This window comes from Solenopsis invicta, chromosome 4, assembly GCF_016802725.1.
Source record: "Solenopsis invicta isolate M01_SB chromosome 4, UNIL_Sinv_3.0, whole genome shotgun sequence".
Taxonomy (NCBI): Eukaryota; Metazoa; Arthropoda; class Insecta; order Hymenoptera; family Formicidae; genus Solenopsis; species Solenopsis invicta.
The window spans coordinates 9,638,822-9,661,703 of NC_052667.1; the positions used below are offsets into that span (position 1 = coordinate 9,638,822).

The 22,882-nt window shown below is 33.5% G+C and overlaps 2 protein-coding genes across 6 annotated transcripts in view; both read right to left on the reverse strand.

Moving 5' to 3' along the window:
* Positions 1–10,070, reverse strand: part of LOC105196680 (D-aspartate oxidase) — a 105,312-nt gene extending 95,242 nt beyond the window's left edge. Inside the window, exons 1-2 of one of the 2 annotated variants that reach the window (XM_039448393.1) lie at positions 9,741–10,070; positions 9,469–9,667 (exon numbers count right to left, since the gene is read on the reverse strand). In XM_039448393.1, coding sequence (XP_039304327.1) covers positions 9,469–9,656 — 188 coding nt within the window. In that variant the 5' untranslated portion in view covers positions 9,657–9,667; positions 9,741–10,070. The remainder of the gene's footprint in view (positions 1–9,468; positions 9,668–9,740) is intronic. The other variant, XM_039448394.1, reaches the window with a different exon arrangement.
* A 1,536-nt stretch (positions 10,071–11,606) lies between these two features.
* Positions 11,607–22,882, reverse strand: part of LOC105198112 (trichohyalin) — an 81,221-nt gene continuing 69,945 nt past the window's right edge. Inside the window, exons 18-19 of one of the 4 annotated variants that reach the window (XM_026140949.2) lie at positions 17,708–18,092; positions 11,607–14,984 (exon numbers count right to left, since the gene is read on the reverse strand). In XM_026140949.2, coding sequence (XP_025996734.1) covers positions 14,685–14,984; positions 17,708–18,092 — 685 coding nt within the window. In that variant the 3' untranslated portion in view covers positions 11,607–14,684. Of the gene's footprint in view, positions 14,985–17,707; positions 18,093–21,493; positions 21,954–22,882 lie in introns of those variants that run through there. The other 3 variants (XM_026140950.2, XR_005574596.1, XM_039448392.1) reach the window with 3 other exon arrangements.

A 22,882-nucleotide genomic window follows, 5' to 3' on the forward strand; every position in this document is an offset into this window, starting at 1 on the left:
ATAAAAGTTTTATATATTTCTATGTATTTTATAACACTTTGTTTAAATTTTTTTAATGTTATTTTTCTCGAAATTCTCCTTCTCTTCTAAATTTCTGAAAAATTTAAAATTTACTTTATATCAAAACTTATAGCATATTTAACAACAAATTCAAACATGTATGGTGAAGTTATAGTTCGAAGACACATTTTTCAGAAATAAACTAAAAATATCTATATTGCTATACACGCGCCCCATCCATATCTGCTTTATGGCGTCTATTGATAATATATATATATTTTTTTAATAACTACAAGACTTTTCGTATTATTATATTTTTATATGTTTTTTAAGTTTAATTTTATTGTTTTTTTATTTTTTATTTATTTATTTATTTACTTATTTAATTTTTACCTATTTAATTTTTATTGCTAAAAATCTATACAATAATGAGCTTTGCTCAGAATTTAACTGAACAAAAATAACTGTATTTGTTTGTCTTATTATTAAGTCTTTCCAATTTAATATTTAATTTTGATATAACAACAAACTTGTTCAATTGTAAAATATTAAAAAATATCACTTACATGCAAATCACACCTTCCTTCTGACGTATGTAAATCGAGCCATGGAAATATACATACAAGGATAGAAAGAGAAACTAACACATGTGTAGGTGTTTACGATAACTAATCGGATCTCGGATTGGATTTAACAATGGTACTCAACGTAGGTATAGAAAATTTCCCTAGGCTAATCGGATTGACGATTGCTGTCTCAAATGTAATCCGATTGATGACGAAAGCGTGGAGACCGAGAAGCATGCTTGAAAAGTAAGTCTCTTTATTTTTTTAAATAATAACACAAAAAATCAAAGATAAAGTTAAAAAGAATGATTTGAATTTAGATTTATTGTAATTTTTTTGTCTAAACATTGGATTTCGTTTAAATTTCTGTTTGTAAAAATTAATTAATCTATTCTAAAGTTTGTGGTTATATCGGAAACAAATCAAAATTAATAAAACAATTATTAATTATTAGGTACATATTAAAGCATATAATATTTCAAGCATATCATATAGAATTCCTGTTTATTATAAACTCAGTAAAAATAACTTTGAAATTATTCAACTACATTATACATTAATCAATATTAATTTATATGTTAAAAATCAATAATGTCTTTGAAAATGTTTTTTTTATTCTTTTCTAGATCGTAAATAAATTTCAATTCCAAGAATAAATAAAAATTACTGGAAAATGGATTGACATGAAAAGGGCATTATTGAACATTATCAATTTGTGCTAACTTAAAATTTGTAAAATCTGCTATTCTTTGTTAGTTGTTCATTAGAGAGTAATAATATAAGAACGGAATATACATAAATAAAATTAAAATAATTGTATGCATATACGTATGCGTATATTACATTTTTATATTATTACTCTCTAATAAACAACTAATAAAGAAAAGTAGATTTTACAAATTTTAAGTTAGCACAAATTGATACTGTTCAATAATGCCCTCTTCATATAAATCCATTTTCCAGTAATTTTTATTTATTCATGGAATTGAAGTTTATTTACGATCTGGAAAAGAATAAAAAAAACATTTTTAGAAACATTATTGATTTTTAACATATAAATTAATATTGATTAATGTATAATGTAGTTGAATGATTTCAAAGTTATTTTTACTAAGTTTATAATAAACAGGAATTTTATATGATATGCTTAAAATATTATATGCTTTAATTTGTACCTAACAATTAATAATTGTTTTATTAATTTTGATTTGTTTCCGATATAACCACAAACTTTAGAATAGATTAATTAATTTTTACAAATAGAAATTTAAACGAAATTTAGTGTTTAAACAAAAAATATTACAATAAATCTAAATTCAAATCATTCTTTTTAACTTTATCTTTGATTTTTTGTCTGATTATTTAAAAAAATAAAGAAACTTATAGCGTTTTTCATTGGGAAAACTAGTGCGCACTGAGTGTGCACTCGCCGCTGGCAATTGGACGTTTCGGTTCGCGCGATGACGATGCCAACGGAAACACCCAATTACCTGCAGCAAGTGCACATTCAGTGCGCACTAGTTTTCTCAATGAAAAACGCAATTACTTTTCAAGCATACTTCTGCGTCTCCACGCTTTCGTCATCAATCGGATCACATTTGAGACAGAGAACGTCAATCCGATTAGCCTAGGGAAATTTTCTATTACGTTGAGTACCATTGTTCAATCCGAGATCCGATTAGTTATCGTAAACACCCCTAGTGACTGTGGTAACTTATCTGTTCCAATTAGACTACACAACTGTGTTGCACTGTGTCTCTCTGTGTGACACTGTCCGTTTGTTTTCTGTTCCTGAATTAGTGTGCACTTAAAATGAAATAGATATATATTTGAAAGTTAGTGAAAGCAAGAAGGAACGTTCCAGTGCAGTCTAGTGCAGGAATAGAAAACAAACCTTGTGTCACACTGTGGCACTCTTATTGGAAAGCACCCTTAAAGACTGATTGTCTTCACGTGCTAAATTTGAAAGTTCAAGGACAATATACTCTTAACTGAAAATCCTGTGGAAGGTTGGAGGTGGCACCGGATTCATGGTTATAATGTTTTCAAATCTTACCAAGGAGACGAGCACCATTTAAATTAATTGAATTGAAATGCCGTCTGATTGTGTTGCGCAGGTTATGCTTGATTTTTGTCGCCAATCTGACAACAGTCCTGTCAATACTAAATGCCAACAGTTTCTGTCCTATTTCTGACAGCAGTTTGCTGACACCGCAGATATTGCAGAGTCTGTGTGAAATCTATTGCCTTTTTAGCAACAGAAATTGATAGCAGACTCTCCGAAGACAAAGAGACAACTAGACAAAGTAAAACGTGTATTGATAAAAAAATTCTCTATGACAGATTTAGGAGAACTAACTGTTTCCTGGGAATTAAAATTGAACGCAAATCAAGAGAAATGTTTCTGAGTCAACAAGCATATCTCAAAAAACTTCTTAAACGCTTCGGAATAGATGAGTGCAAACCCATTAAAACACCGATGGAAATAAGCCTGTCTAGAGACGAAGACACGACGGATTGCATAATTGGAGTCAAACCATATCGTGAACTCATTGGCTGCTTAATGTACACCCATAGAATTTGATTCTGTCCATGGGGAAATTTTCAAAACTAAGAAGTCGCTATCTTTCTACATACTTAAGGGCCTCGCACATGAAATGCATAACAGAGCATAAGCGTAGCGTAAGGTCTCTGGACCAATGGGAATTATATATAAATCAATATGGCGACTTTATGCTGGATGCATTGGTCCATCGGTCTTATATTGTGCTTATGTTATGTTATGCATTTCATGTGCGAGGCCCTTTACAGTTTATGATTAACGTAACGACCAATAAAATCTAGTCGTTACATTAATCATAAACTGCGAGTATGTAGAAAGTGGTGACTTCTCAATTTAGAAAATTTCCCCATGGACAGAATCAAATTCCGTGGGTGTGGACTTTGATTCTGTCCATGGGGAAATTTCCCAAAGTGAGAAGTCACCACTTTCTACATACTCGCTGTTTATGGCCTTGTTTACACCGAATACTTGATACGCGTAATATTTAGTAACTTTCTATTCAATTATCTTAATTTCGGTAATAAATTTAATGAATAGTATATTAAGCTGGTACAATATGAATCAAAATAATTAATTAAATATAGATATTACGTATACATTTACACGTATTGTCGAAATTAAGACAATTTAATAGAAAGTTAAGCCTGCCGCAGACGATACGTTTTTTCTTACTGGATTTCTAACTGGATTTTCTTACTTGCTACCGTACGGGCAATGGTACTGGCAGTGCTACTGGCCGTGGCTTCACACGGTGTGAGTTTTCGTACGGGCTGAGCAACTGAAATTTGTTTCATAGAAGCGGCACGCTTAAATATGGATGAGATAGATGAGATGGATGAAATTATTGCACCAGTTGTACATTGTCGTAAAATTGCATTATTTTTAATTATTGAAAAATTGCGACAACGAAATAAATATTCGCCGACGTTTATGGAGTCGACAGTCAATACATTCTTTAATGCCTCACTTTTACTGTGTTTATTATGGTAATTTGGTGTGTTTATCGCATATAAACATGGTTCTTATTAGTAGGCCTCTATTAAACATAAAATACTTTCTTTGGACTATTTTGAAGTCTTTTCATTTCTGCACGATGTTATGTTTGCGAAGTGAATTCACGTTTGAACTTTGACAACACTTCGACAGTGGCTGTGTTCCGATATTAACTACCAGTACTGAAAATGTATAGTATATGTGACGTGAACTATAAATTTTCAGTACTGCCAGTAAAAACGGAACACAGCCAGTATAACCTGGTATAACCCAGTATAACTAGAGTCCTATATAAAGAGAGAAGCGACATCGAACCCCCACCACAACCTTCAGTATCCAATTGAGTCCTCCACCGCCATTTTGGGACCGCTTAACGTCATCAAACACCATTCGTATCATTTTACAAACAGCTGTGGTCACAATATGGCTGTTCGCTTAGCCAATCAAGTATCAATCAGATTACCAATCAGAGCTTCGGACATCAATGTCGCTTCTCTCTTTATATAGGACTCTAAGTATAACCTTAAAACTGCGTCCTGATTGGCTTTCACAATAAACCAGTACAAAATCACGTAAGAAAAATAGGACATGATCTATTACGAAAATCCAGTACGCGAGCCAATAGCGTAGCCCGTAAGCTACCCATTTCCAGTACGGGAGCACGTAAGACTGCCAGTATAGGAGCACGTAAGCAATCCCGTAAGAAAAAACGTATCGTCTGCGGCAGGCTTTACACTGTGTCTCTCTGTGTGACACTGTGTCACACTGTGGCACTCTTGTTGGAAAGCACCCTTCGACAGTATAACCTGGTATAACCCAGTATAACCTATACTGGGCCAGTATAACCTAGACTGCGTCCTGATTGGCTTTCACAATAAACCAGTACAGAATCACGTAAGAAAAATAGGACATGATCTTTCACGAAAATCCAGTACGCGAGCCAGTAGCGTAGCCCGTAAGCTACCTATTTCCAGTACGGGAGCACGTAAGACTGCCAGTATAGGAGCACGTAAGCAATCCCGTAAGAAAAAACGTATCGTCTGCGGCAGGCTCATAGCGTTTTTCATTGGGAAAACTAGTGCGCACTGAGTGTGCACTCGCCGCTGGCAATTGGACGTTTCGGTTCGCGCGATGACGGTGCCAACGGAAACGCCCAATTACCTGCAGCAAGTGCACATTCAGTGCGCACTAGTTTTCTCAATGAAAAACGCTAATAGTTGGAAAGCACCAATGTAGACACTGTGTTACACAGTGTTGCCTGTGTCTCTTGTTGGAAAGCACCCGAAGTGTTGTCAAAGTTCAAACGTGAATTCACTTCGCAAACATGACGTTATGCAAAAATGAAAAGACTTCAAAGTAGTCCAAAAAAAGTATTTTATGTTTAATAGAGGCCTACTAATAGGAACCATATTTATATGCGATAAACACACCAAATTACCATAATAAGCACAGCAAAAGTAAGACATTAAAGAATGTATTGACTGTCGATTCCATAAACGTCGGCGATATTTATTTTGTTGTCGCAATTTTTCAATAATTAAAAATAATGCAATAGCAATTTTATGACAATGTACAACTGTTGCAATAATTTCATCCATCTTATCTATCTCATCCATATTTAAGCGTGCCGCTTCTATGAAACAAATTTCAGTTGCTCAGCCCGAACGAAAACTCACATAGTGTGAAGCCACGGCCAGTAGCACTGCCAGTACCATTGCCCGTACGGTAGCAAGTAAGAAAATCCAGTTAGAAATCCAGTAAGAAAAAACGTATCGTCTGCGGCAGGCTTTAATGAGCATGTTTCCATATGGAGTTTCTTTTAAATTGGAAATATATTCAAAACATTTATTTAATTTTGCATACATGATGTTTCTATTTCTAAAATTAATTTGTGCCTTATAATCGTTTCATATTTCGACTATACTACGCAGTCCACCAGTTGAGCACGAGGTTTAACTTAACTCAGGCAATACGATACAGCGTTGAGTTTTCATGAATCATAAAGGTACTAGAGAGAGATACGCCTAATATTTTTTGGCCCTAGTGGAAACCAACTCAACTTAGGTTATCGTAAACACTCTATATAAAGCCTGCCGCAGACGATACGTGTTTTCTTACTGGATTCCTTACGTCCTTACGTGCTCCTATACTGGCAGTCTTACGTGCTCCCGTATTGGAAATGGGTAGCTTACGGACTACGCTACCGACTCGCGTACTGGATTTTCGTAATAAAACCGGTTCTATTTTTCTTACGTGATTTTATACTGGATTTTGTGAGAGCCAATCAAGACGCAGTCTGTTATAAGTTATACTGGGTTATACCAGGGCTGTGTTCCGTTTTTACTGGCAGTGCAGTAAATGTGACGTCATGATAGTACACCCATGGAATTTGATTCTGTCCATAGGGAAATTTTCTAGACTGAGAAGTCACTGAAAATTTATAGTTCACGTCACATATACTATACATTTTCAGTACTGGCAGTTAATATCGGAACACAGCCTTGATTCTGTCCATAGGGAAATTTTCTAGACTGAGAAGTCACCACTTTCTACATACTCGCAGTTTACGATTAATGTAACGACTAGAGCTTATTGGTCGTTACGTTAATCATGAACTGTAAGTATGTAGAAAGATAGCAATTTCTTAGTTTGGAAAATTTCCCCATGGACAGAATCAAATTCCATGGGTGTACAGTCATGTTCATTATAGTTGCGACACTTTTTCTTTGGTTTTTGGAATGTAGCCTTGCTCATCGAGTGGCGAATATAATTGGTTGGATCCACAAGTAAGAACCAATCATATTCTCAGCTCTCGTTATAGTTGCGCGTTCAGAAACGCATCGAAGAAAAAGTGTCGCAACTATAATGAACACGACTGTACACCCAAGGACTTTGATTCTGTCCATGGGGAAATTTTCCAAACTAAGAAGTCGCTATCTTTCTACATACTTACAGTTTATGATTAACGTAACGACCAATAAGCTCTAGTCGTTTCATTAATCATGAACTGCGAGTATGTAGAAAGTGGTGACTTCTCACTTTGGGAAATTTCCCCATGGACAGAATCAAATTCCGTGGGTGTAGCTACCTTACCTTGGAAGCTGCAGTAATCACAGTGGCAATATGGCTACCATTCATGACTTCATTGATGTTACTAGATGCTGTCGCAGTGCGCTGCGTACACACAAGGACTTTGATTCTGTCCATGGGGAAATTTTCCCAACTGAGAAGTCACTATCTTTCTACATACTTACAGTTTATGATTAACGTAACGACCAATAAGCTCTAGTCGTTTCATTAATCATGAACTGCGGGTATGTAGAAAGTGATGACTTCTCAATTTGAAAAATTTCCCCATGGACAGAATCAAAGTCCTTGGGTGTACCAATAACGGAACGGATTTTTCACCACTGCCAGTACTGGCAGTTATATCGGAACACAGCCCAGAGGGTCGATCATGAAACTTTTTCCCTAGGGCGGAAACGTGAAAAGTGAAAATCTTTACCATTGAAGTTAATGGAGAAATTTTTCATTTTTCACGTTTCCGCCTTAGGGAAAAAGTTTCATGATCGACCCCCAGGTTACGATCAAAGTGTCGTCTTTACATCAAGTTCAAAAGTGGATCCACTTCAAACATGACGTCATGCAGAAATGAAAAGACTTCAAAATAGTCCACAGAAAGTATTTTATGTTTAATAGAGGCCTACTAATTGGAACCATGTTTATGTGCGATAAACACACCAAATTACCATAATAAACACAGTAAAAGTGAGGCATTAAAGAATGTATTGACTATCGACTCCATAAACGTCGGCGATATTTATTTCGTTATCGCAATTTTTCAATAATTAAAAACAATGCAATAGCAATTTTACGACTGTAAAATGTACAACTGTTGCAATAATTTCGTCCATCTCATCTGTCATCCATATTTAAGTGTGCCGCTTCTATGAAACAAATTCCAGTTGCTCAGCCCGTACGAAAACTCGCACCGTGTGAAGCCACGTCAGTAGCACTGCCAGTACCACTGCCGTACGATAGCAAGTAAGAAAATCCAGTAAGAAAAAACGTATCGTCTGCGGCAGGCTTAAGTTGACAAGAGCGTTTACGCTTTAACATTCATTCTTTCTCTTAAAACGTTCGTTGTACATACGTTATCCGAATAAAAGCTCAACTTGTATTCACAAAGTCTCGTATTTAGTTTTCCTGCTATCATACTTACAATAAATATAACTGTATATTATAAAGTTGCAAGAACGCTAGATGGGCACTTTGTACTATCCTAATATATGCTATATTTCTTTCTTTTCATTTTTATAATAAACTCAGTCAACGCAACTCTCACTCTCTTTATTGCACGCACGCATTCCACGCAACTCTCCCATTCACGTACCACTTATAAGAAATATGTCGCACTCACAACGTACATCCTCTCAATTTGCTTAAGACTAATCCCACACTTTATAAAATTGTTGTTGACTGGATGAGGAAAATCTTTAATCTAGTTAATAACTGGTGACAACGGCCAAAACAAATTTTAAAACTAATTACACCGCCTGTTCATAAACTGCCGAACGTAACACTAGAAACCAAGGAATTATTTTAAAAAGTTTTAAGTTTTATTTAAAACATTTTTAAGCCAAAAAGATGATTTAAAGAAAGTTTTTTTTTTTTAATAAAATATATTTTATGAAATGTTCGTAAAACCTTTTTTTGTGGCAATTATTTATGTGTAAAATTTTCGAAAGATCATAAATTTATATTCTTTTTATAAGTAAAAAAACCTTTCTTAACATTAATTGTTAGTATTCCACGACTTTCCTGCTATTCCACAAACGCATCCTTTCTTCCCTCTTTAGTAAATTGTAAATTATGTTCGTCCTATATATCCGATGAACTTCTACTTATAGGATGATTGGAATAATTCTATGGTTAATAAACTGGCGTTAGTTAGAATTGTGTCGCCTTAATATTTACTAAGTTATTGTCAAAAAAACAAAATGGTATTCCACAATCCCCTCCTCTCTTCTAATGTATTCTCCATATGATATTATCTTTATATATATATATAATATGTATTTCTTAATAACCATGTCATATTTTTTATTAATCCAACTATAAGAAAAAAACAATCAAATATTCTATACATAATTTTAAATCAAATTATAGTTTATATAATACAATTTTTTCTTGTTTGTAATTTTATTACATTCATAAATTAATATATAAAATTATAAACAGAATTTTATCCTGAATTTTGTCGCAAATTATAGATCGTGTAAAGTGGGTTTAAGAAAAAGAAAGATACAAGAAAATAAAATCACAAAAGGCTTCTTATGTGCATACCTTGTTACCGTTTCATTAGGACCGCAGAAAGAAGCACCGACTCTGAAGATTCCTGCAGCAACATAGCTAACAATGTCATCAAAATCCGAGGCCAAGACCGTTATATCAGCGTTACGAAAGCATCCTGCTCGTACAAATCCGGCCGTCGTTAATCCGACGATCCCACCGCCGACGATAGCTATTTTCATCTCGTTTTTAGCTATAGCGTAATAAAAGTAATTACACAAACCGAAATATAAACGTTGAGTTGTGACACTGCTTGATATAATTACGTTTCAACGTTGCAAGTTACAAGCTGCTCTTATACATGATACAAACGCACAGTGCACAGTTAATATGCGTTGATTGGGAGCAGTGAAGTGTTTACGACTGCTTGCAGTTTGCTTGTGTGCGTAGCACATATGTATACATACATTTTGATAGAGGAAGCAATGTACAAACTGTTATCATCACTAAACATACTTCAAATTTTATTTGTGTGATATGTACTTTTGATAAAGCACAGCAATATACAACAGAACATTGCAATTTAAATGCTTCTTCAAAAAAGCAACAAAATTTTTAAATATCTAAGGTTAGATAGTAACTTAATAAAAAGTTAAAAGTTAAATAAAAATTTTTATTAATAACTTTTAATTCAATTTAATTAATTAAAAATGAGATAATTTTTAATAAAATTAATATTGTCAAACAATTGTTATTAATATTGTATAAATTTTAATTTATTAATTTTTTTCCTAAGTTCTATTCATCTATGTAAAAAAAAAATTATAAAAGAAAAAATACATTTCCACATAAACAGCATCATTGTTAACAGATCTGTTATCTCATATAAATTCAATTTATAATTAAAAAATTAAAATTTGTTTGATGGTTCTTATTGTAATTACTTCGAGTAATCTAAAAAAATCATGATTTTCTAATATAAATAATATTTTTTCAAAATTAATTTTTAACTTATAGTGATTTCGGTTGGCGTGCACCAATTGCTTATCTGGGTCCTGAAATGTGCAATCGGTGCATCCCAGCCGAAATAGCTATTAATGTAACGTATATACCTTAGTTTTTTGTTGTATAATTTTTCAACATTAGTTTTATAAATTGTTAATTTTAACCCTTAAATTGTAACGTTTGTGTTACGTCTATAGTCTAATACCAGGCGACTAGGCCTAGTGCTTTTTGGCCAATGCATTTTTCTGTTTTTGTTCTTTGTAACGCCATCTACGAAAAAACCTATCAACTACTATTGCACACAACTACTGCTTTGCTGGCGATCGTTTACGTGCGCTAAGCAAAATTTGTACATGTACAGAAACGAAACTTTTTTGTTAGGCTTTTAATTGAAATGGCACACAGTCAGTATTGGTCAGTATTGTTCGTTAGAGTTTTCCACACTGTGGGACGGTTTCATTTTATACATATGAGCTACAAAACGTCAGTAAACGACAAAAGTTAATCTGAGTGACAGATCCTCAAGTCGAAAATAAATGAATTTTTATTTTTTTGTCGATTTTCTCGTAAAATCGCTCGTTTTGTTGCGTATTTTCATTCTACTAAAGGATTTTCTGATCTGTCGAGACAATTCAAAGATTAAAATAAACTGTAATATGTTGGTAATTCCCATTGGTTTAGCTTCCTCTTAAAATGATCTTGAAATAAGAATCGACTATGACTACTGATCTGATCTTTGACATTTCAAGAAACTTTCATAAGTGCATTCAGATATGCTTATTAAGCGATTAAGTAGGAATTTAATTCGATTGGTTGGATCTAAAAGTAAGAATAATTAATCACATTCAACTGCTACTCAGCCTCTAAGCAAACATAATACTGAACATGGTGGAAGTATAACACTTCCATCATGATACTGAATGCACCAAATTGTTACTTATTGTTAGTCGCTCAATGAGGGCATCTGGATCCCATCAACAGAGCTTACAATTAAACATGAGTTATCCAACAAATTTCTATTTGTTCATTAATTGGTTTAATTTTACATTTGTTTATCAACTGATATTGTGACTTTCTTACTATTTTAAAATAAGATTATGCATTTCTGTATATTTCATCATTATACTTTGTGATATTAAACTATTTTTATACCACAAAAAGGATGGGAGCGAATTTTAAATGATATATTATACTGTATTTGAGCCACATGTATTTGTGACAAATTGATATATAATACAATGTACATCCATTGTATTTTTTCGAGTACGCACTTATAATAACAAATTGTATTAATGATACGTTATCGACAATAATTATAATTACACTATATCCTTTGCCATTGCGATCCTCTAATACGGAATGTCTCGGAACTAATAATACAACTGAAGAGTTTCTTACGCGGGGAAATAAATAAAAATTGTAAAATATCTTCGTACTTTTTTAAACTTAAACAATCCTTAATGGTCATACGTCATCAAATTTGTTTCATGCAAAAACTTTATTAATATATAATTTAAAAAATAACATTCTTTTTACAATAAAATAATTCAAAATAATATAAGTTAGTGAAAAATATATATAGGTTGTTTAGCAACAGATAGGAGAAAATTTAAAAGAATAATTCTAGATAAAAAAATAAAAAGTAAATTAAGAATAACAAAATTATGAATAAGACTGTTTTCTTTAATTAGAAATGTTTAAACATCCCTGTAAAAAGCCTGAAGCAAATAAATACTTAAACATTAAAGACTTTAAAAAACTACCAAAATTTTGTTATTTTTACTTTTATAATTCTGAAGTATGCTCAGCCTAAAGTATGAATATGAAATTAATAAAATTACACGAATATTTAAATATTTATAATTAGAAACAAATCTTTAATTGCAATTTTGTTATTTGAAACTTTTGTCTTATGTTGTCATTTAGAATCACTCCTTAAATATTTTTTCACCTGTTGCTGCAAACATCTAGTATAAAGCATTGTAATTATAAAAATAACGACTAAATAAGTTACTAGTTATAAAAAAATTAACAAAATTACGATTAAGATTTGATTTTTAAATTATAAATGTTGAAATATTCATGTGGTTTAGGCACTTTTATGAGAATAATTAAACATTTTTAATTAAACAACAAAGCCTCAATCAGAAATTTGTTTATATTCTTTATTTTCGTTTTACTTTATCATCTAGAATCATTCGTTCAATTTTCTCCCGACGAACACTCTGTATATGTATAAATATTGGGTTGGCAACTAAGTCCTTCTCTTGCTGTTTTTTTTAAATTTTAGCATTCCGCATGTCATTAAATGTTTTTGGAATAGTTTTAAATCATTCGAAAAGAGATGTTTTGTTCTATCAAAATTTGTTTTTTTTTTGTTTAAATTAATTTATTGAATTAATTTTTAGATCATTAAAATGGAATGTCAAGTTGAGAAAAATGAGCATTTTTGACACTTTCTTCTTTTTGCTTTTAATCAAAGTTCTAAGACCGCAAAATGCTCGCGACATTTGTGCTGTGTATGGAGAGGGTACCATAGTTGAAAGAATCGCTCGTGATTGGTATGTCAAGTTCAAAAATGGAAATTTTTACTTCAAAGACGCACTTCGTTCTGGTCGTCCAGTTAAGTTCGATGAAGAACAATTAAACCAACTTTTGTATGAAAATTCGCGTTAAATGACAAAGGAACTGGCAGAGAAAATGGAATGCTCCCACACTGCTATAGAGAAAGCATTTGTTTATTTAAGCAAATAAATTTTTAAAAATTTAAAAAAAACGGCGGAAACTTAGTTGCCAACCCAATATATGAGGATGAATAAAAAATTATCTGGACTTTCGTAATGAAACATTTTGTTGGTTGTCGTATCGCCTTTCGCAAATGCATGCTTACAATTGGAGCCGGCAGTGACAACGTAAACATGTTCGCTCCGGTAGCAGTTTGCACCAAAGACGAACAAAGGGCAGTGATACATTTTCTTTAGCAGAATGACTGATGTTCAAAGTAGACGCTATGTTATCGATAGTAACTCGCCTATTCGTCAAAACCAATCGTGCTTGCTCAATTTTTTTGTCCGTCGTAGACGTTGACGGACGCCGGACGGATGCTCCTTGTTTTTGTGTCAATTGTCCAGCCACTTTTAAACTTCTCGATCCACTCGATAACACTTGTCCGGGACTGTGTACTGTCCTCGTACTGTACTGAAAGTCTACGATGAATTTCAGCCCCTTTAACTCCTTCTGACCAAAGAAATTGTATCACTGCCATTTGTTCGTCTTTGGTGCAAACTGCTAACAAAGCGGACATGTTTACGTTGCCACTGCCGGCTCAACACTGTTGCGATCAAGGTCGAGTGAAGCACACATCATCACAGTTACCAACTGTAAGCATGCATTCGCGGAAGGCGGTACGACAACCGACAAAGTGTTTTATTACGAAAGTCCAGATAATTTTTGACTCACCCTCGTATAAGGCCAGTTGTTTTACCTTCAAATAAACCGTGATAAGTTATCTAATGGATGAATGTCAATGTCTACATACAGATATATAATGGATGTTTAAACATAGACATTTAATCATTAGATTTACTACTATATAGTTTATCTGGAGATGGAATCGGCCTGTACTGCCTGTAGTAAAATATATAATATATAGAAAATGTAAATATAGAAAAAATCATTATTCTCTTTTTAATAAATATTTTAATAATATATAGTATTATTTAAAATGCTTTGTATATAAAATTTATTTTTGATTATGTATATGTTAATAAACATTCAGAAGAGGAATTTGACAATGTACGACACACAGTCACATTAACAAGTTTAAAAAGCCGCAAAGATTTAATTTTTGAATTTTTATTTTTTCACTAAGAAATCTTTTTGATTGTATCATCAGTTCGGAAACATATTCTATACATCCGATGATTCTCGATATCGAAAATATATGAAATTGATTATTAATATAAAGTTATTAAAAGTTACGGACGCAACGGATCAGATGAAGATCACGATCTTTTGGTCAGAAAAAAGAAATGATTACATGTGAGGATATTTACAACATCGATTATTGGTACACGTTCTCCGACGTTCTTTTTTATCATTTTAACTCTTCATCATTAAAGTCTCGAAACCAATGTACAGTTTTCATTCTTACATAATCCAATATAATTTCTAGCGCACAATATTTTACTATGTTTCACAACAAGAAAAAAAGACTTCTTCTAAAAAATTTACAAAATCGACGCTGCACGAGCATGGTCGTTAGCTTAAGATTTACTGCAAGGTTGGATGGTGTAATTCAGCGGCGGAGGCGGAATTAGAAGAGGCAACGGAGTCGGCGGTGGTGGAGCTTGAACAGGCGTCAAAGTTACAGTTGTGGTTTGCGATTGTTCAATTGCTCGCATCGTAGTATTATAGATCGAAAGATAACTGGGCCAGAGATGAGGCGGCGGTGGGGAACCGGGAGGTGGTGGAGGTGGTGAACGGTCGTCCATTTCATCGGAATCGTCCATCATCATAGCTGTTAACGGAGTGATACGTGGTTTCTTCAGCTTAATTATTTTTACCTGGAAAAATGCGAGAAAGAATACTTTACAAATAAAAAATATTTCTCGAATCTCAATTCTTTTTCTAAACACTTTGAACAAGAGAGAAGACAATATAATAGAAAATAGAATATAGGAAAGAAAAAAGGAAATAAGCAGCTATGTGATAGGAAGAAATAAGAATGTAAGATAAGAAAAAGAAACAGAGGAAGCGAAAATGGAAAGACAAGTATAGAACTTGATAAACAAGAAAAGGAAGAAATAAGAGAGTATAAATAGAGATATAAACGAAGGAGTTTTTTCTCGAATTTTGACACATGTATCCAAAAAATGCATAAACTTATTTCAAGATCAAAGGGCAACCTAAAGATATTAATCGATTTGGATGAAATTTTATCCAGACTATATTGAGGTCTATAGCTAACTTTTGGCGAGTATTACTAATCAATTTTCAAAAAGGAATTTTTTCGGCCTACCCTAAGATACATATATACAGTATTGTATATGTATATAATATCCCAAAATTCGCGCCTTCGGAGTATAAGACATGATACTTTATGCTTAAAAAAAAACAACTTTTTCTTTAGTAAAATTGTGTGCGACAAGTAGTTTTTGCGGGAGAGCTGATTAAAGTTAACGAATAAACGCTCTTGTCTATGTAACGTTCAAGACCGGGCGTTCAGGAGCGCGCGCTCCTCACTCACTTGTATTTAATCTTCAGCTAATGTTTATAAGCAATGTCTTAAAATGCTATACAGTTGTGTTATGATTAGTTCAATTTGGCATTTTAAGACGCAAGACAGTCATAAATATAAGAATCAATTATGAATATTAGTCTACTCTTCCGTAGTGTATTGCTTAAAATATGAAAAGATAATAAAATAAATATTAATTTCTTTTTTGATATACTAAATAAATAAATCGCCTAAATCCATTTAAAAAAAAAAATAGTAAAATGCTATGCGCGAGCTGAACGAGTGATATATTATTCTACATATTGCACAGTTGTACATGATAGTTAAGTAGTATGTAAACCTAAAGAATAGTTTACTAATTAAGTAATTCCTCAAATAATGAAAAATTGCTCTACTGTGGAACAGTGATTAAAAATAATGAGAAATATTTAAGGTACTTTAAGAACGAATTATCTTTTAACTTTTACACAATTAAAAATACAAAGGACTTGTTTAAAATTATTTTTATAGCAAAACGCCCAGAACGGCGCTCCGTACGCGTAGAAAACCGTCGCCCCAAGTACGGGCGTACTCCGCCGATGCCATCGTGCCACACAATCTCACGCACGCGAGGTCACCGAAACCGGTACGCTCTGACTGCGGCTCACGCCTCGCCAAACCGATTCTGAGTGGCAGGGATGCTGATCCACAAGAAGACTCGAACCTTTCCAACGTCTCGGGATCAAAGTATATCCGTGCTTGCAACGATCTGCACATTTCGGGTCGATTTCTGAAGCCCACTCCTTCATACACTACCGCTCGCCGCTCGAAGATCGAGCTCGCGAATACGCCGCAGGTGCTCTGCCGAGCAGTAGTGGGGAAAGCAGTGGGCGTCGCTTCAGAAATCGACTCGAAATGTGCAGATCGTTGCAAGCACTGAAGTATATAAACCGAAAGATGTGAGAAAGCTGCGCTTTTCGCCTCTGACTAGTCGGACCATCCGGACCTTCCAACTAGTCTTTCCCGAGACGTCTCCTGATCGCACACTTATAGTTGGTGGTAGATTGGGCGAATTCGACTTTATGTGAAAAATCTATATCTTTATAAATTAATAACTCGTTAATTATTACGAAAATCAGAAAATGGTACAGAATTTTTCAATTCAATTTGATCCATTTTATCTTTGTACGAGAGTTTAATCATTAAATTTTCAGACACCCTGCATATAAACTAAACAAAAGTTATAGAGAATTAAAGTATCCTTCAAATGAGATCAAAATCATTATAGTACGTTCTATAGATTTCAAGATAATCAGTTTTGAAGGAAACTCATACATACACACATCGTGTGCTATACAGAGCTATCCCCACTTCATCTCCCTTCGCCTACATACTAATTCAAAGGCTGATTCCCTGTTAATCATAGAATATTCTATGCGATAATTACACGTTAAGCAATTCCTAGATAACATGAGTACAAGTAAACAATACAAAAAAGTAATTTTTTAATCAATAAGCAAGATAAACACATCAAAAATTAAGGTCATAAAAGGGCTGCGTTCATCAGAAACATTAGAGATGTTTATCGAATATTGAATAAGGATAAAATAATCTAGATACATCTGATGTTTTTGAATACAACCCAGTAAAAATAAAAAGTATTTTTAAAAAATTACTATTAGATAGCCAAAAAACACTTTTCTATATTTGAAACTGATTATCTTAAACCTATGGGACGTACTGCGATCATTTTGATATCATTTAAAATATAATTTAATTCTCTGTAACTTTTGTCTTGTAAATATAAATAATAAATGCACACTTTTCTTTGTATATTTGTATAAAACAACCGTAATTTCAGAGGTTTTTGAACGCTAACTTTTTAAGGAAGCATTTTTCGATCCACGTTTATACGAAATTTTCAAAATCAAATTTTCCTATAAAATCTCGAAGACTGCGTGTGCGTATGTGTATGTATATTTTACAGTAACACAATACAGATAAATAATAAGAAGCTATTTACTGTAAGGGGAACAATAAATTATTCTTTTATTCAGTATAATCGCATACCTTGACTTTTTTCTTTGCCTTTTGCGGTCTCGTCCTCTTTTCTTGTTTTCTCTTTCTGGAGCTGTACATTTTCTCCCTCCTCAAATCGCTGAATCCTTCACGGAAACCAATTCCCTGAGGAGGAGGTGGCGAAGGCATATCACCTTCGCCGCCGCTAGGACTGGTTCCCTCACCAGGTTTTACACCGTCAGCAAACTGAACTGACTTTTTGGTCTTCTTTGTCTTTTTCGGTTTCGTCGAATTTGACTTATCGAATGTAACATCAGACCCCGCGTCTTTGTCGCACTCATTATTTTTAACTATCTCTTCATCTTTGTCGCTACCGTCTTTAACCGTAATATCGTCCAATAAATCATCTAAGTTACCATTAGGAACCGCGTCTCTCCTGGAAAAAAAATTCATTCGATACTTAGTGTAAGCTAGATACAGCAGCTAGGCAATATGAATACAGTACTTCCATAGTGAAAATTTTTCTCAGAATTTTCACAATTTTTCAGAATTTCTATACAAATTTTATAACATTTACAGAAAATTATTCTTTAACAAATCGGAATATTTTTCAGAAAAATTAAATATTTTTCTGCTTTTTTTCAGATTAACATAATATTTAAATAAAATGTATGAATTGATAAACGTACATCTAGGCTAAACCAAATAAATTGATTTACTAAGTTTATCCTAGATGGAATGATTTGGTTTTTAACTCTAACAGAATTCTATATTCTTCACTTGAATCGAACGAAATTCTTGCCACTGACCGATGAATTGTTATCAGTATTTTCACATCTGGACAAACCACAGACAAACTCATACATGACAATACTGACTTTGTTGTTAAAAGTTTAAGTATTTCCCCATGTTGATAAAGGCTTTTACTAACTCTAGACATAATATTATGCTATAAATTTGTTAATTAATATATATTTAAAATAATTGTCAATTATTTCTACTTAGCTAGTGAAGACTTAAGTATAATCGAAACATACTAATGTAATATTAAAAAAGAATAAACGTTGTTTTAAAAAGAAACTATCATCTAATTATTGGTTGTAATTTGACCGCTTCTTTTTTAAATTTTGAATTACAAAAATAAAAAGTGATACAACACATATTTCTTTTGAAGTAATATACATGTTTTGAAGGTGTAAATAATAAACATATAATCTGTTTTCATTTTTTTCCCCAATAAGTTTGTCAAGAATATTTAAATAACAGTCAGCTAATAGTTCGGTATCATTATTTAAATTCAATTATTTTAATTCATTCTCCTGTTCCTTTTTGTGAATCATTTTTTAAATGATTCTTTTATAATAATTTGGCTAGACATCAAGATATTTTTAATTGTCCAGTAATTCGATCCATTTTAAATAAGTGATCAAACTCTATTATATGATCGCTGTGTTATGTTTTTTAAGGATCGTACTTTAAATTAGCTTTAGACAAACTAAAAGAATGTTAAAAATAAAACTAAAAGAACATAGACCAAATTTATGAGAAATATTTTTCATGGGAAATATCTAGCCATATTATTAGACAATGGTTACCTCTTGATATTTTCAACGATCAAACAAAGGTTATCTATAAAATTCCATCTGATTAATAATCAAAATGTATAAACTTCCATTTTAATTGTGTGTAAAGCAAAAAAGGAGAAAAAATATTTCACAATTTTGTTTATGTAAAGCATGGTTAACAAATTTAAACATTTAGTAGAAAAATTCCTAATTTAAATCTAGTTCAGAAAAATAAATAAATGGTAATAAACTTGAAACGCTCGTATTGTTATCAAACACAATAATATAGAAAAACGGATCAAATTTACGATACGCCAAATAATAGATGTAACAAAAAAACTTCAATTAGATCATATCAAAATTAACAATCGATACATTTCGGCTATACTGAGCCTTCATCAGCCAAACATATTACAAAATTACATGCAAACCCGAACGGTAGATTTAAAATTATAAACTCAGCTTATAAAAACACAAAAAGATACAATATTATCACTTAAAAATGTGATTTATAAACTTAACCATTAAACACACTGATCCCATAAAATACGTGAACACATTTTTGGGCCTCAGAGACTTTTTCAACTTTAAGAAGTTATAACTTTGGTTCCAATCAACAATCTATTTCTTCACATGCAAGTTCAGAATCTCAGAACTGCATAATCGGCATTGCCACAAAATGATTTATTATTAACTTATAAAAGAAAAACCATTAAGCACAAAAATTAGAAATTATTCAAAAATCCATTTTTCCTTTAAAAAATCATATCTCCACAACAAAAAACTTTTAAAGACTTTCAAATACGGCATTTTGAAACTAAAGAGTCATACTTTCAAAAGAAAATTATGGTATTGTCATTCCTTTTAAAAAGTATAATTATAGAATAAGAATAATTTGAGGTATTTTTGGGTGTCTAAAAATCCACTTCTTTTTTTAAATCATATCTTTGCAACAAAAAACTTTTAAAGATTTTACAACACGGTGTTTTAAAGCTAAAGTCATACTTTCAAAAAAAATATGTTACTGCCATTTCTATTAAAAAATATACTTACGTAACAAGGCGAATATGATGTATTTTTGATAAACTCAAGGTGTCTAAAATTGAAAATTGATATGTTTCATAATATATTTTGGACCCTACGCAGAAGTCCTTTTTTTCACAGCACTATAGTATTTTAACTTTAGACAGAGTAACATACGCGAATGGACTTGTTTGAATGTGTTTTGTCCAGTTTTTTTTACATAAGATAACTCACAAAAAAATTTCACTCTCACACTATATGGGGCATATCGCATTGACTATAACAAAACTTTGCTGTCGTGGCGTTTGAACTCTAGTTGACCAAAAAAGTTGATCAACCATATCAATCAAAAGAGGAGATTTCAAACTTTTTTTTATGTTCTAGCCCAAACTTCCTATCTCATTCTGTCTTCACACAGCAAGCATTCGAAACTTCATATGGGGTCTCTTAGACCCTCTTATGTGTTTAAGGGTTAATTGTATACATGCACTCTATTCATTGAGAGAATCCAAATTGGCCTGCGCATATGGATAGTACAGTGGAGAGAGCGAAGCGCACTATTAATTGTAAGTATCATACTACATGGGCTGAAAAGTTCCGGGATTTTTCAGTAGGTGGCGCCACTAGAAAATGAACATGATTTATTTCAAGAGGTTCATCTGTCACTAATTTATGTGTGAAGTTTCATGACATTTCGTTTATTCGTTTACAAGCTACTGTTGTTTAAGTGTCGTTATCTTCGCCTTCGTAAAAAAATGGAAAAACAGGAATATCGCATATTGATCAAACATTGTTTTTTGATGGGAAAAACTCCTAAACAATCAATGAAATGGTTGAAGAAATATTATCCCGCATCTACTCCTTCGAGAACAACAGTTTATCGATGGTTTCGTAAATTTAAAATGGTCGTACAAGCACCGAAGACGCACCTCGCTCTGGAAGACCAAAAAAGGCTACGAATCTGGAAATCGTAAAGTGCATCGAATCGTTTTGAGTGATCGTAAAGTGAAGTTGCGCGAGTTAGCTGAGGCCGTTGACATCTCAAAAGAACGGGTGGGATACATTTTGCATGATGTTTTGGAAATGAAAAAGCTATCTGCGCGATGGGTGCCGCGTTTGCTGACCATCGACCAAAAACAGCAACGCGTTGATGATTCAACGGCCGGTTTGTCGTTGCTGCAGCGTAATCGAGCGGACTTTTTTCGACGTTTTGTGACGATGGATGAAACGTGGATCCATTATCATACGCCTGAGTCCAATCAGCAGTCTGCAGAGTGGCTGAAAAGCCACGAAAGCCGACCAAAGCGGCCAAAAGACCAACGCTCGGCCGGGAAGGTTTTGGCCTCCGTTTTTTGGGATGCGCATGGCATAATTTTCATCGATTACCTGCAGAAAGGAAGACCAGTTACAGGAGAGTATTATGCAGCGTTATTGAACAAACTGAACGACAAAATAAAGAAAAAACGGCCACATATGGCAAAGAAAAAAGTTCTGTACCATCACGATAACGCACCATCACACACGTCCTTGAAAGCGATGGTCAAATTGGACCAATTACGATTCGAATTGGTTGCTCACCCGCCGTATTCTCCAGACTTGGCCCCCAGCGACTATTATCTGTTCCCAAAACTCAAGCGGTGGCTTCAGGGAAAGAGATTCACATCGAATGAGGAAGTCATCGCGGAAACCGAAGGCTTGGACGTTTCGTACTACAGAAAGGGCATCGAAATGTTAGAAAATCGCTATACCAAGTGTATTGCACTCGAAGGCAACTATGTTGAGGAATAAATATAACTTTGCCCAAAAAACGTTTGTTTTCATTAAAAATCCCGGGACTTTTCAGCCCATGTAGTATATGTAAATACAGCATAATTGGGCCTAGGCCAGAACTCACTGGCATTAGCGTTACGAATCTGTACGGGCCTGTGCGAGCAGGGGAGAAGGGGACATGTAGGTGCCCGCGTGAAGTGAACGAGTTTTCATCCAAGCAGTTCGATTTCTCTCAGTGAATAGAGTATAAATTGCAAAGCGCTTTATGTAGAACAGACAGATAGATTAGTCTAGAGTATAATTTCAGAACACAGAAACCACATCAGAGAAATTGATCTCGGATATTGATTATCATTGAACACTAAATTAATAGTTTACACAAATTTGATTGCAAAAATAATGATCTTAGACAAAGGGGAAACTCTTAATAAAAGATTAATAGCAAAAATGTTGCATATAAAAGACCAGTCTAATGATCTCAATTTGCAAAATACTGAACTCCTCGATCCAATTTATTATTATATGAACTAATTAACAAAATCCGAATGTGAGTCCTCTAATTTATCTACGTTTTATAATAATTGGCTTCAGATAATAACGTAACCTTTAAATGTAAAAAAAAGGGCAACGGGTGCGTGTGTGTGTGTGTGTGCGTGTGCGCGCGCGTGCGTGCGTGTGTGCGTTTGTGCGTGCGTGCGTGCGTGTGTGTGTGTGTGCGTGCGTACGTGTGTGTGTAAGTGAGTGAGTGTGTGAATGAGTGAGGGAAGGAGGGTGGGTGGGTGGGTGGGTGGGTGGGTGGGTGGGTGGGAGGGAGGGAGAGAGGGAGTGCATGTATAATCCGATATGCGAGGCTTTTTTTCGCAAATCA